General features: G+C 41.3%; 1 protein-coding gene and 2 long non-coding RNA genes across 4 annotated transcripts; all 3 read left to right on the forward strand.

The window, feature by feature from the left end:
* LOC146967157 (uncharacterized) lies at positions 1 to 989 on the forward strand. 2 transcript variants are annotated; one of them, XR_015034430.1, is made up of 4 exons: positions 31 to 101; positions 203 to 311; positions 418 to 486; positions 919 to 989. It is a non-coding gene; the product is annotated as an uncharacterized LOC146967157 (long non-coding RNA). The 2 variants fall into 2 exon arrangements; XR_015034429.1 differs by having other exon boundaries at positions 1 to 311.
* A 4,693-nt stretch (positions 990 to 5,682) lies between these two features.
* Positions 5,683 to 7,019, forward strand: LOC146967158 (uncharacterized). The gene is made up of 3 exons (XR_015034378.1): positions 5,683 to 5,741; positions 6,586 to 6,675; positions 6,885 to 7,019. It is a non-coding gene; the product is annotated as an uncharacterized LOC146967158 (long non-coding RNA).
* Positions 7,020 to 7,191: 172 nt separating this feature from the next.
* LOC146967159 (uncharacterized) lies at positions 7,192 to 10,555 on the forward strand. Its single transcript, XM_085762185.1, has 7 exons — positions 7,192 to 7,269; positions 7,404 to 7,540; positions 7,946 to 8,223; positions 9,641 to 9,972; positions 10,229 to 10,363; positions 10,442 to 10,461; positions 10,543 to 10,555. Exons 1-7 carry the CDS (start codon positions 7,192 to 7,194, stop codon positions 10,553 to 10,555), a joined length of 993 nt encoding a protein of 330 aa, XP_085618311.1.
* Positions 10,556 to 12,607: the final 2,052 nt, after the last annotated feature.

Genomic DNA, 12,607 nt, shown 5'->3' on the forward strand with positions numbered 1-12,607 from the left:
GGAGGCCCTAATCAGGCAGAAAGGCAGCTGTCTGTCTGAAGTCCTCACCGGCTGATTTGCTGCAGGCTGGTGAGGAGGATTGTGTGAGGGCACTGCCGATCGTAAGTTTTTAGAGTTTTCAGACCATACTGAGAATTGGCAAATTGTGAATATATGTAGAGGCACACGACATTAGTACATTTGTGTGGTTGTGTGTTTCAAGTTGTTAGGTGCCGTTCCTGTATGTTAAACTGCACAACAAGTGCCCAGCGCATACACTGAAACACGGAGCAGGTTGGGCTCCTGGGTAGGAATGAGCTGGTGAACAGGAGGTATGTTGATTTCTAGGCATAATAAAGTGTCCACTGTTTCCCCAGCATATGTGTGTGTGAATATGTTGATGCTGACCATATTGCATTTTTGTTGTCACTGAAACAGTTACAGGAGGGAAGCGAGCCAACAAGGGTCGGTCAGATCAGTGTGTGTGCACCCTGTGACAGTCGTATGGTGCATGAGGAGCAGCTGTGCATGGCCTGACTGCTGTTCCTTTTTCCTCTTCTTTGTGGTTTGGTTGATGTGTTCAGTTGAGCAGCTACCGCGGAGCAGGATTGTGCTCCTTGATGGCCTCGTGTTAAGTTACACAGAGCGGAGCTGTTCAGCTGAGCCGTCATTTGTTTTGTTTGTTTGTTTTTGTTTTGTTTTGTTTGTTTTACCACTCTCCCACCTATTGACCATGTTAAGTCGGCTTCCATCTCCAAGTGTGCTCAGTCTGCCTTAACTCGAGGGGCTTAGGGGTTTGCTGTGTATACCGGCAGGAGTTGCATTTGAGCGTGTGCAGTGTCTGGTTGCTCTATAGAGGTGCCGTGTTATAGTAACTGCCAGGTGCGTGTGTGTAATGTTATAAATCACTGTTTTGTCTATCCCCTCTCTCACTCGCAGTAAGCCCGAGGGAGCCAGGCCGGCTGTATCCTGATCATTAGAGGAGATGTTTTAATCATTATTGCTCCTTTTACATGTGCCAATAAATAAATAGATTTGAATATAACTTTTGTATAAATAAAGAAACAAGTGTTGTTTTAAAACTTTATACTGGAGTTCTGGCTCATCTTTGAACCAAGGGTAACACAGATAACAGCGGCACGGCCGTTTCGGCTAATGCTGTGTTCAAGGCAGGCTTTTGAAACCGTAAGTTACAGCTTCAAGTCACAACTACGACTTGGTAGCGTTCCAGGTAACCCGTAGCTCGTGTTTTTACCGTCCTGTTGTCTGTGAAAGTTCCCTATAACGGCCACTCGTAACTTCCGACCCGTGAACTCGTACCAGATCGAACTGGTATGACTTCACAGGAAGGAAAAACACAAAGTACGAGTTTCCTTGAACGCACCATGAGTTAGCAGCCCCCGCCCTTGTCAGGCATCAATTGGTCCTCGTGCTACGTCACCACATTCACGCGCATCCCTTGGCTGCACACACAGCCCTTCATGCCGTTCTCTCCCCTCATTGGATAACACTTGTATCCCACAAGGAAAATTTTCTCCTCGGGTTACAGCAGAGCAGAGTGACGGAGAGACTCGTGTTTAGGCTGAAATACTTCATGTAAGTGATTGCTGACGGAAAATAGGACTATTTAGGACTTAAATTAACAAAAACATTCCACTGATATCTGCTTTAAGATGCATCCATGATTTAATGTCGTTGAGGCAGGAGACAGTGGCGTCATTAGGCCTATTTTAGGGGGGGCTGAGCCTCCCTAAAATATTCTTAAGCCCTCCTAAATAATTTGGTGTTTTGTGACATGTTTCTCTATGTGACATACAGTGTATTTTTGAATTAATGTGAAATATTTATCAGGTTGTAAACAGCCCAGTTTTAAAGTTAGAGTGAAGATACAGACATCATATGAAACCAGGAGACACAAGGCTAAATAATGCTCCAAAGTTCGGCTATACAGTATTCTGGTGGGGGGAAACTTTTAAAAGGGGATCCTGAACACTCCTGTCATCCGTGTGTGTGCGCCTCTCTCTCTCTCTCTCTCTCTCTCTCTCTGTGCCATGTGTGTGTGTGGTGTGTCGAGTACTTTATATAGGCTTGGCTGTGTTAAAGAAAATAACATTAGCAGTAAATACAGATTATTTAATGGATCAAATTAAAATAATAATGATATCTGGTGACACTGCAGGCAGCACAGACAGACAGGGAGAGACATGCTGTAGGCAGGGAGAGGACAGACATGTCCTGCAGAAGATCAAGTAAGACACAGGAATATATAAAAAAAAAAAACAGCATAGTCCAAATAAAACTACTAATAAAAGCAGAATATTCAAATCAAAATGATTCTCAGAGTCCTCAAAACTAAAATAGCTAATTTTCACATGTTAATATCATAGAATTGTGGGAAATGCTCTAGAAGATTCTGAGGAAGGGATCTCATTTGGACCCCCCAATGTCCATACCATGTTTACGCCCTTGTATTCCAGCTCGGAAAAAAAGAAAAACTGAAATCTGTTGTGATGGTCCTGGTTGTTTACATAAAGATGAAGGGGTTTCTAAGGGTGAAGTGTGCACTCTTTTTACCATATAAGCCTACTATCTTTGGGGTGACTTCCTTCTGGAGCGTCCAGGCCCAAGAAGTTTGTTTGTTGTGGTTTTTGTTCATTTTTTCTTAGTTTGACACCACAAACATACATCTAATCCTAGTTATTACAAATTTGGGTCAATGTTATACTTGCGTAACCGATGTCATATCTGGACCTCTGCGTTGTGTTTCTCACGGCCTGCCCTAGGTGGGGTTCGATCCTACGACCTCCCGCATCGGAGGCGACGATGCTAACCTCTTCGCCAAGAGGTTGATAATCACTTGGCAGGTTGGTTAGCACGTCTTTTATGGGTGGAGTGAGTGCACATCCATTACACTTGGTTATTCACTTTTTTTTATATGTTTCAACTGGGTAGGGGTGTAATGAAAACCGATTTGAATCGGAAAATCAATTTTGATTTAAAAGATGCCAGTGCATCGGTAGACGGACTGATGAATCGGTCTCAAAGTAGCTTGAACCGGCCGATGGCCCGATTACAAAGTTATAAATCGGTTTAAAGTGAAATTCCGGCGTAAGTGTAAACCATGGTCAAACACACCGTAACACCGAGTTAGACCCCCCCCTCGAGAGATCAATTTGCCCGACCGCTACATTCACGAGATCCACCAACTTCAGCAAATACCGCAATATCGCCACACACGGCGCTCTCCGGATCCACTGTCTGACCGCAACCAAAACGCCACCATTTGCCCAAAATAATGCTCAGAACTGCACCAAATGTCATCAATAGTACACACAGGGTCCCAGCACGTAGTACGAGTTGTCAAACATCTGCTAGCTTTGCCTGTTTTCTTTAGCAAGGAGATGCAACTCAACTCACCTACTTCTCCTCCGGGAGCCGCTCGTTGGTGAGGAAGCCCTGACGAGTCGATCACCGAGTGCACCGGAGTTCCGCAGCTCTTAAAAATGCTCATTTGCGCCTATATCGTGGCCAGCACTCGATAATAATAGTTATAAAGTGATATACAAGATTAAAAAAAAAAAAACTCTGATTGTATTTCCATGAGGTAATTGTTGATTGAGCTGCGGAACTCCGGTGCACTCGGTGATCGACTCGTCAGGGCTTCCTCACCAACGAGCGGCTCCCGGAGGAGAAGTAGGTGAGTTGAGTTGCATCTCCTTGCTAAAGAAAACAGGCAAAGCTAGCAGATGTTTGACAACTCGTACTACGTGCTGGGACCCTGTGTGTACTATTGATGACATTTGGTGCAGTTCTGAGCATTATTTTGGGCAAATGGTGGCGTTTTGGTTGCGGTCAGACAGTGGATCCGGAGAGCGCCGTGTGTGGCGATATTGCGGTATTTGCTGAAGTTGGTGGATCTCGTGAATGTAGCGGTCGGGCAAATTGATCTCTCGAGGGGGGGTCTAACTCGGTGTTACGGTGTGTTTGACCATGGTTTACACTTACGCCGGAATTTCACTTTAATGTTGCTGATGCAGCTTCTGGAAACTGCATCTCCCTCTGTGACCGTCTCCCTCTCTCTTTTGCAGCGCTGGCTCGCTCACAGGAGGACTGACAGTATGTGCCAGTGACGCAGCGCATTCCTCGTGAAAGAAGATCAGAGGACAAACGTACGCAGAGTCGTAGACATAGACGTGTATCGCCTATAACAATGGCGCTGCTATATAAACAAAAGGACGTTGCTGCTCTCCAGCCACTTCTCCTGCAGCTCCACAGAGGAGCTGTCAGAGGAACACTGCTGTTCCTCTCTCTTCAGCCGGTGTTTGACTGCACTTTATAGAAAAACAGTTCAACACTGGATGATCTAGCTGCGAATGCTGCGCGGCGTGAGCACAGTGTATGTGTGTGTGTGTGTGTGTGTGTGTTTATTTATAACGGCAAAAAAAAAAGGAAAAAAAGTGCAGCAATGGAGCAGCTGTTTGTTTGCTCTTTGTTGTTTCTTTCAATAAAAATTGAATATTGAGCTTTGGAGGGCTCTTATGTTGTTGTTACATGTTGCACTAATAAACATGACACGTGGTCACGTGTGCTATACACCGGTTAAGCTCATAGGTTAATCTTGAGCGCTTGAGTTCAACGTCATCGCCTTCACTTACCCGTCTGTTCGCTGATTGGTCCGTCCGCTCTGGCGGACGGAGCAAACCGAAACGCATTGCTAGTGTCCTGACTACATGTTTGAGGCAAATGAAATTTGCCGGAACCAGTAGGCGGCGCTAGCCTGGCTAGTGCCTGAGGTACCTGAAGGTCAAATTCGGCCTGGACATATCCGTGATAATAAAATATCTGTAAAATTACTCAGCTTCACTTTAGCATCCACTTTTGCACAGTTAGCCGACTCATTAGATCTTACTTTACTAATTATTAGATTCACTGGACTACCCCTAACCCTACCCAAACCACTGTTTTAATGCAGGTAAGAGTTTTCTTTGCATTTTAATAACTACAGCTCAGTGGTCACTTAACTGGCAACCTGGATGCCGAAATGCCACTGACTCTGATTGGGAGAGAGCAGTGGGAGGCACAACAGACCAAAACAAAATCAAAACATAAACATGATTTGCAGGCTGCATATACATTTTTAAAGGCTGTGGCCTATTGTCGTCAGATCAGTATTTCAAATTCACATTTGCTCTGGTTACATAGGCCTGTTGAGTAGTTTTATGATTAGTTGCCATATATTTCTTACAGGGAGCTCCTTTAAAACTGATAGAGTAGCAGCCTATCTATCTTCATCTGGGTTGTTCCTGGCGGGGGCAGCAATACGCTTCCATACGTCTAGTCTGCCACACCAAAAGAAGAAGAAAACCCTTTTTTCATTCATTCATTCTTCCGGCATTTGGCCAATAGTAGCCTACGCTCTTCTCAGATCAGACCCCCTATCACCGACGTACACACAGTAGCCTACAGCTACGTTGGTCTGTCCCTCTATGGTCTGTCCACTCCTGCTTTTCCGTGCCCCTTCAGTCTCGCTCGCCAGACCCCATAGACAGTTTAACTGCTGCACTTTTTGCAGTTGTAGATCCTAGTCTTTTCTACTCTCTCCTCCTGGACCTGTTCGCGGGTGTAGCCTGCCCTACTTCATCGCAAAATACAACGGTACTGTATGTTTACACCATAGACTGTAAAGGTTTACGCACGACTCTATTGTGGGCGCGCCTTAAACTTTGTGAACCGCGGAGCGAAGTGAACAATAATCGCACGAGGTAACGTTAATGTCAACGAGGGCATGTTGTTGTCCTGAGTAGTACACATGTAGTTTGAAGTGAATTAGTTCCCACGTAGGCAAACAGTCGATGTATTTGAGTAGTTTTGAAATCAGCATTACACTTTCGGTTTCGTGCCAAAAAGTGATTGCTCGCCAAACTGATTTCCGTCCGCGGGAGCGCGCACAGTCTGTTAAAGCTGGCTCTACAGACTGCTTTAATGGAGGATCAAACACCAATTACGAACAAATAAACTGACCGTTTGTTAGAGCTAATAACAATGGTGTGTATTTGTGAGAGGATAACAGATTTCGCGGCCATATCATTGTCAATATGTTGTTGTTGTTAGAGAGACTGTAATTAACATGATTTATATCTGGCTTGTGTGCATAATAAAGACATCATGCACCAAAAGGTGTTTTTTGTATCAAAATTACATTATGTCACTCACCAGAGTTATATTTTTAAGACTTGACCTTAACCAGTCCTTTTTACCATTTGAAAAATGAATTAACGGCCATTGCAATACATAATTTGGAGCCATACACCTGCAAAAAAATTGATTCCAGCTCCTGGTGTTGCAGTGATAGAGGTGTTAAGATCTTGTCTTTGTGGCACCACAACACAAACGCTCCCTGTAACCTGTAATCTCATTCATGACAGATAAGACTACACAAATATACACATCGTATGTGATAAATAATGTTATCCACCGCTCCATGGATTGCTTCTTCACGGGCTTCGTTGAAAACAATCTACCTATTACCGTATGCCAGTAGGATCTAATACTGTTGTCTAACTTGTAGAAGATCATAATGTTGATTTTAATTTGCTGTTTTTGCAGATACCATCATGTTGATTAAAACAAAAATCAATAATGAACAGAAATATGTGAAGATCAGTGAGCCATGCCTGGATGAATTCTTGAATTCTGGTAAGCCACGGTGACACTGTAAATCGTACCATTGTAATAAGAAAAGGAAACTGAGTGTGTTGAGGTGTTCTCTCTCTCTTTCTGGCAAGCTATTGTATGGCTGGCCGTCAGCAATTAAGGTTTGACTTTTTTGGTCAGCTTAGTAGAGTTGTATTTAAAGTTGATTAGTGAAAGTTACTGTCCTGTTTATGTATTTTTTTTCCCATAAGCGTTTCAGAAGTTCTCCATCCTGCCTGTCAGTGAAGGCGTCAGAGTTTATGATGAGACAGGAACTGAGGTGGATGCAGATGTCTTCGAAGAAGTGGTACAGCAGCCGAACGCTGGTGTCTTCACCATCAGATTTGATAATGGTAAAATTATTCTCTTTTGATTCTTTATATTTCAGTGCAGTCTGTGGAAGGTTGAAAAAAGTTACACTGTAATGTTGTGATGTGTTATGAAAAATTACAAATGATAGGTGTTTCCGCTCCCTCTGTCTCCTGAACTAAACTTACAGTAGATGTCAACAGAACAAGTATGTTCACCAACACCTTCATTGTGGAGGACAGCGCCTCCAGAACACGGCAAAAGATAGATCAAGATGCCACACATCATGTAAGTTGTTGTGGAAACGTATTGCATGCATTGCATATTGTTGATTACTTTGGGGATTACAGTGATTTGATTGTTACATTTTTAGGTGTGTTTGCCATCAATTTTACCCTTATGTCTCCTTATCTGTTCAACAGTGGCTTAAATTTGAATTGACTAAGAAAGAGAAGAAAAAGAGACATCAGAAGAGCTGCAACCAGATGAGAGGTCTGACTGACTCCTTCCAGAGACAGATATATGACTTCCAGGCTGCAGACATGACTGACACTCATAGGTAAGTTGTATGTCTTTGTTTCTGAAATGGTTTGGGATGAGTTGGACCACAGAGTGAAGGCAAAACAGCCAACAAGTGTTGGGGAAATCCTTCAAGACTGTTGGAAAACTGTTCCAGGTGACGACCTAGCTAAGGAAGCTGATCAGTTTACTACGTATATAATTCCTGATGTGTTCCTTCATAGTTCTAATGTTTTCAGTTTGAAACTACAATGTAGAAAGTAATGAAAATTATAAGAAAACGATTAAATGAGAAGGTGCGTCCAAACTTTTGACTGGTAGTGTGTATTAAAAAGACATAGAGAAGTTTTATTTTCATTTAACTATGGATTTCTTACAGATTTTCTACATTCCACAGACAATTCACTGCTCTAATAATGCAAATGTAATTACTTTCTACCTTCAGAGTGTCAACATCGACAACACCTGTGCGGAAAGAAAAAATACTGAAAGATCACCTGGATGATCTGACTGATCGTGAGCTGGAGACATTTCAGTGGTACTTGGCGCGGAATCAGAGAGAAGGATGTGGACCCATCCCGAAGTCCCAGCTGCAGGGGGCTAACAGAGAGGAAACAGTGGACATAATGATGCAGGTTTATGGGGAAGACGGTGCTGTGGAGACTACAGCGGACATTTTCATGAGAATGAACCGTAATGACCTTGTATCGCAGTTAACAGAAGGTACTGTAAACTGTTATAGTACGTACATCTATGGAAGTTTCCTGCCTGTATTTTAACCTATGATTAGTGCACAATTTTAACATCCAGTTTTACATTTTTATTCATAGATAATTTTTCTCTATCCAGTTGTGCTGTCCTCGTATTGTTTTGATGTAATTTGTTTGTAATGGTGTGTCACATTTGACTTTTGGCTGAAGAAAACAAATGTTTTACCAATAAATATTTTAATTCTATTTGAGGAACATGTGCCTGAATTGTTGCAGCAATATTTCATAATAACTTGTTTCTTTGATTTGCAGCCATATTCGGCCCACCTGTGGACCAGCCATCAACCTCCAGAACACGGCAAAAGACAGATCAACATGTAAGTTGTTGTGAAAACTTATTGCATTGCATAGTGTTGATTACTTTGGGGATTACAGTAATTGGATTGGTACATTTTAAGGTGTGTTTGCCATCAATTTTACCCTTATGTATGTCTGTTCAACACTGGCTTAAATTTGAATTGAATCAGTAGAGCTGCAACCAGATGAGAGGTCTGACTGACTCCTTCCAGAGACAGATGGATGACATCCAGGCTGCAGACATGACTGGCACTCATAGGTAATTTGTATGTCTTTGATTCTGGCAGAAGATATTGGGGAAATATTATTTATTTTGCTATTATTGTTATTATAATTGCTATGAAACTTGTAAGCATTCACATTGGAGCCAAACTAAACCTTGAAGGTTAATGTTTTATTTGTTTATTTTTAATCAGTTGGTATTGAGGCATGGGCATAATTTTGTTTGACAATTCACTGCTCTAATAATGCAGATGTAATTATTTTCTAGCTTCAGAGAGTCAACATTGACAACACCTGTACGGAAAGAAAAAATTCTGAAAGATCACCTGGATGATCTGACTGATCGTGAACTGGAGACATTTCAGTGGTACTTGGTCTACAATGAGACAGAAGGATGTCGATCCATCCTAAGGTCCCAGCTGGAGGAGGCTAACAGAGAGGAAACAGTGGACATACTGGTGCAGGTGTATGGGGAAGACGATGCTGTGGAGACTACAGCGGACATTTTCAGGACAATGAACCGTAATGACCTTGTATCACAGTTAACAGAAGGTAAAGTATTATAGTACGTAGTGTACGTCTATGGAAGTTTCCTGCCTGTAATTTAACCTATGAGCAGTGTACAACCTATACATTCAGTTTTACATTTTTATTGATGGATAATTTTTCTCTATCCAGTTGTGCTGTCCTTTTATTGTTTTGACGTAATTTGTTTCTAATTGAGTGTCACATTTGGCTGTTGGCTGAAGGAAACTAATGTTTTGCCAATTAATATTTTAATTCTATTTGAGGAACATGTGCCTGAATTGTTGCAGCAATATTTCATAATAACTTGTTTCTCTGATCTGCAGCCATATTGGGCCCACCTGTGGACCAAGCCTCTGCTCTGAGAGAGACAAATAGAGATCTCGATTCAACTTCCACCGACAACATTTCCTGTCCAATTTGTAAATGTATTTTCACTGATCCTGTGGTGCTGCTGTGTGGCCACAGCTTCTGTAGAGCCTGTGTGCAAAAATACTGGCATGTTAAAATCTCTCAGAAATGCCCAATCTGCCTGCAAGTCCAACGTGTCCGTGAACCTCCAATTAATTTTGCCCTGAAGAGTTTAATTGAAGCCGACATGGCCAGAGATCAGGTTGATCCAGCAGGAGGACACAGAAATGACTCAGAGTCACATCAGGTGAGGTCATTTGAAATGTATTAAATGTATATTTGTTTGTATATAATATCCGGATCTGGTGTCTGTTTCTTCATCAAATTCAACTATTTTTCCCCCAGACCTCCCTCAAAGAGAAGCAGGAAGATTTAGAAGAAGTCGAACAGTTATGTGAATCATCATCGATAGAGGTTTGTCAGCAACTGCACAATTTCTCGAACACATGAAGAAGTAGATGACAATAGGATGATCTCCTGTTCTTACTGTGACTCCGATTCAGAGCCGTGACACTGAGAAGATCCAAATGATGCGTAAGATCACAGAGATGAGCAAAGCCATATCCTCAGCCACATTCTCAGTGTGTGACATTGTGAAAGAAGTGAAAGACTCACAGACTGACAACCCTTTCATACAGGTACTGATTAAAACCAAAAGGTTTGATTTATACGATGTGATCTGAAGCCTCCTCATGCATTTGTTGTTTTATTTTCAGGTCTTTAAGACTGTGGAAAGGTACGTTTTATTAATCCCTCACTCCGTCTGTAAATTTTACATTTTTTCATATGTCCTCCTGGCTAACCTCTGTGTCTTCAGTAACTCATTGTAATCCACTACTAACAACAACTTCTCTTATTATATACATAGATGAAGCTAGTTAGCTAATTAGCTACGCTTTAATATCTTTTTTTTTCTTCCAGAATGCAGAATGAGCTGCTAAGTTCACAACAGGAGGAGGAAGAGGAGAAAGAGGAGGAGGAGGACCCATGCGTTATAATGTAATATAATAATATAAATTTAAAACTCATAACAGAGTGCCTCTAGAGCTAGAGATGCCAGTCTTTTGCTCAACCACTCCAGACTGAAATATAAGAGGAAGATTACCTGCAAAAGTGTTATTTGTTTAGCTGAGGTTGTGCTAAATGTACGGTACAGTGCTCAAATTACCCCGCAATCTCTTTTTTCTTTTTTAATTTAAAACAACAAGAAAGAGCTACACTGCAGCACAGAAACTTTACGGTGTGGACTTGTATAATGTTTTTATTAACAAATACCAATAGAAAATCTTGTTTTCCCATTTGACACCTTCAGAAATGGACTGCGACTTATATTCTGAATGTTACGGTACATTAAGGGGAAATTGGGACAAGAATTGGGAACTGTAATTACTTCTGAAGTCCTGACAAATATAATTAACATACAAATGACCACTACAGTCTCACAACTGAGTAGAGATTTTTCCTGGAAAAATTGTATCCGATTTTTTCTAACACCAAAGCAAAAGTCTAAACAGACAGGACGACAACCTACATGCTGGAGAGGATGTGGATACACACATATTCTGGAGTTGTCCCACTAGTTCAACGTATTAGGCTATAACTGAGGTCTTACAGTATAATTTTAATTTCACCCGTTTTTTTTGTTTGTTTGTTTGTTTGTTTTTAAGTTTATTTTTGGGGCTTTTTTGCCTTTAATGGACAGTACAGTTGAGAGAGAGACAGGAAATAGGAGGCAGAGAGGGGGGGAATGACATGCGGTATAGGGCCACTCGACGCGGGACTCAAACCAGGGCCGCCTGCAGTGAGGACTACAGCCTCAACACATGGGGCAGATGCTCTACCAACTGAGCTAAACACTGCCCCTAATTTCACCCGTTTATCATTCTACCTGGGTAATATGGACACAGAATTGGCAAAAAAAAAAAGACAGATACCTCCTAAAAATGTTCATGGCAGCCAGCAAAAAAAGCCATACAAGAAGATGGCTCAACACAACCTCCCACAGTTACTCGGTGGGAAGCCATAATTTAAGACATCCAAACTATGGAACTACTGACTTTTAGTTTCAGATTACAAAGGAACAAAGGTGATGCCCAGCCACTGTGAAAAATGGAGCATCTATACTACAAGAAAGGTGATAACCTATCTTAATGCCTTATATAGAATGACCATATTGCTGTAATCAGTGGCAACCTACTCACAACGCCATGGTCCTCTCACGTTTTGTTTTGTTACTATGGATGAGCTCATGTGTATGTGTGCAGTTGTGTATGTTTTTGATAATTTGGACATATGGGTGTAAGCAAACTTGTGCGCACATGTGTTCAGGTGCTTTACTTTTTGTTTTTCTTCTTTCCTTTATGTTGTTTCTTTTGTATCAATAAGGACACTTCATGGTTAGCATTTCAATTATTTTGTCACACCATATTGTACCCATAACCTATTTTATTCATTATACTGGTGCTAAAAAAAAAAACCTTGAAAAATAAAGTATAAAAGAATTAAATAAATACATGTAAGGCTTTTTTCCCCCAGACTTTTCAGATATTTTTGGGTTTGTAAATTCTGTGTGATTTGGCTGTGAAATGCTGATATATGGTATTACTTTTAAACCAATGTTTTAAGACAAAGAAGAGTTTATGACGAGACAGGAAGAAGAATCACATTATTTGATGAAATACATTTCCTAAATAAGACACACAAAAAATGCACGATTGAAATTCTGAATAACTGTACTATTCTTGTGCATTAACAAAATTGATGCCGATCAATCATTTGCCACTAAAGGAAATCTAAACATGTTGCTGCTGGTTTTTGAAACAGAAGATCATAGAAAATGAAACAATCAATAAAAGTTGTGGTTCATACAAGAACTTCATACT

Source organism: Trachurus japonicus, chromosome 19, assembly GCF_045865225.1.
Source record: "Trachurus japonicus isolate A0001 chromosome 19, Traja_1.0".
Taxonomy (NCBI): Eukaryota; Metazoa; Chordata; class Actinopteri; order Carangiformes; family Carangidae; genus Trachurus; species Trachurus japonicus.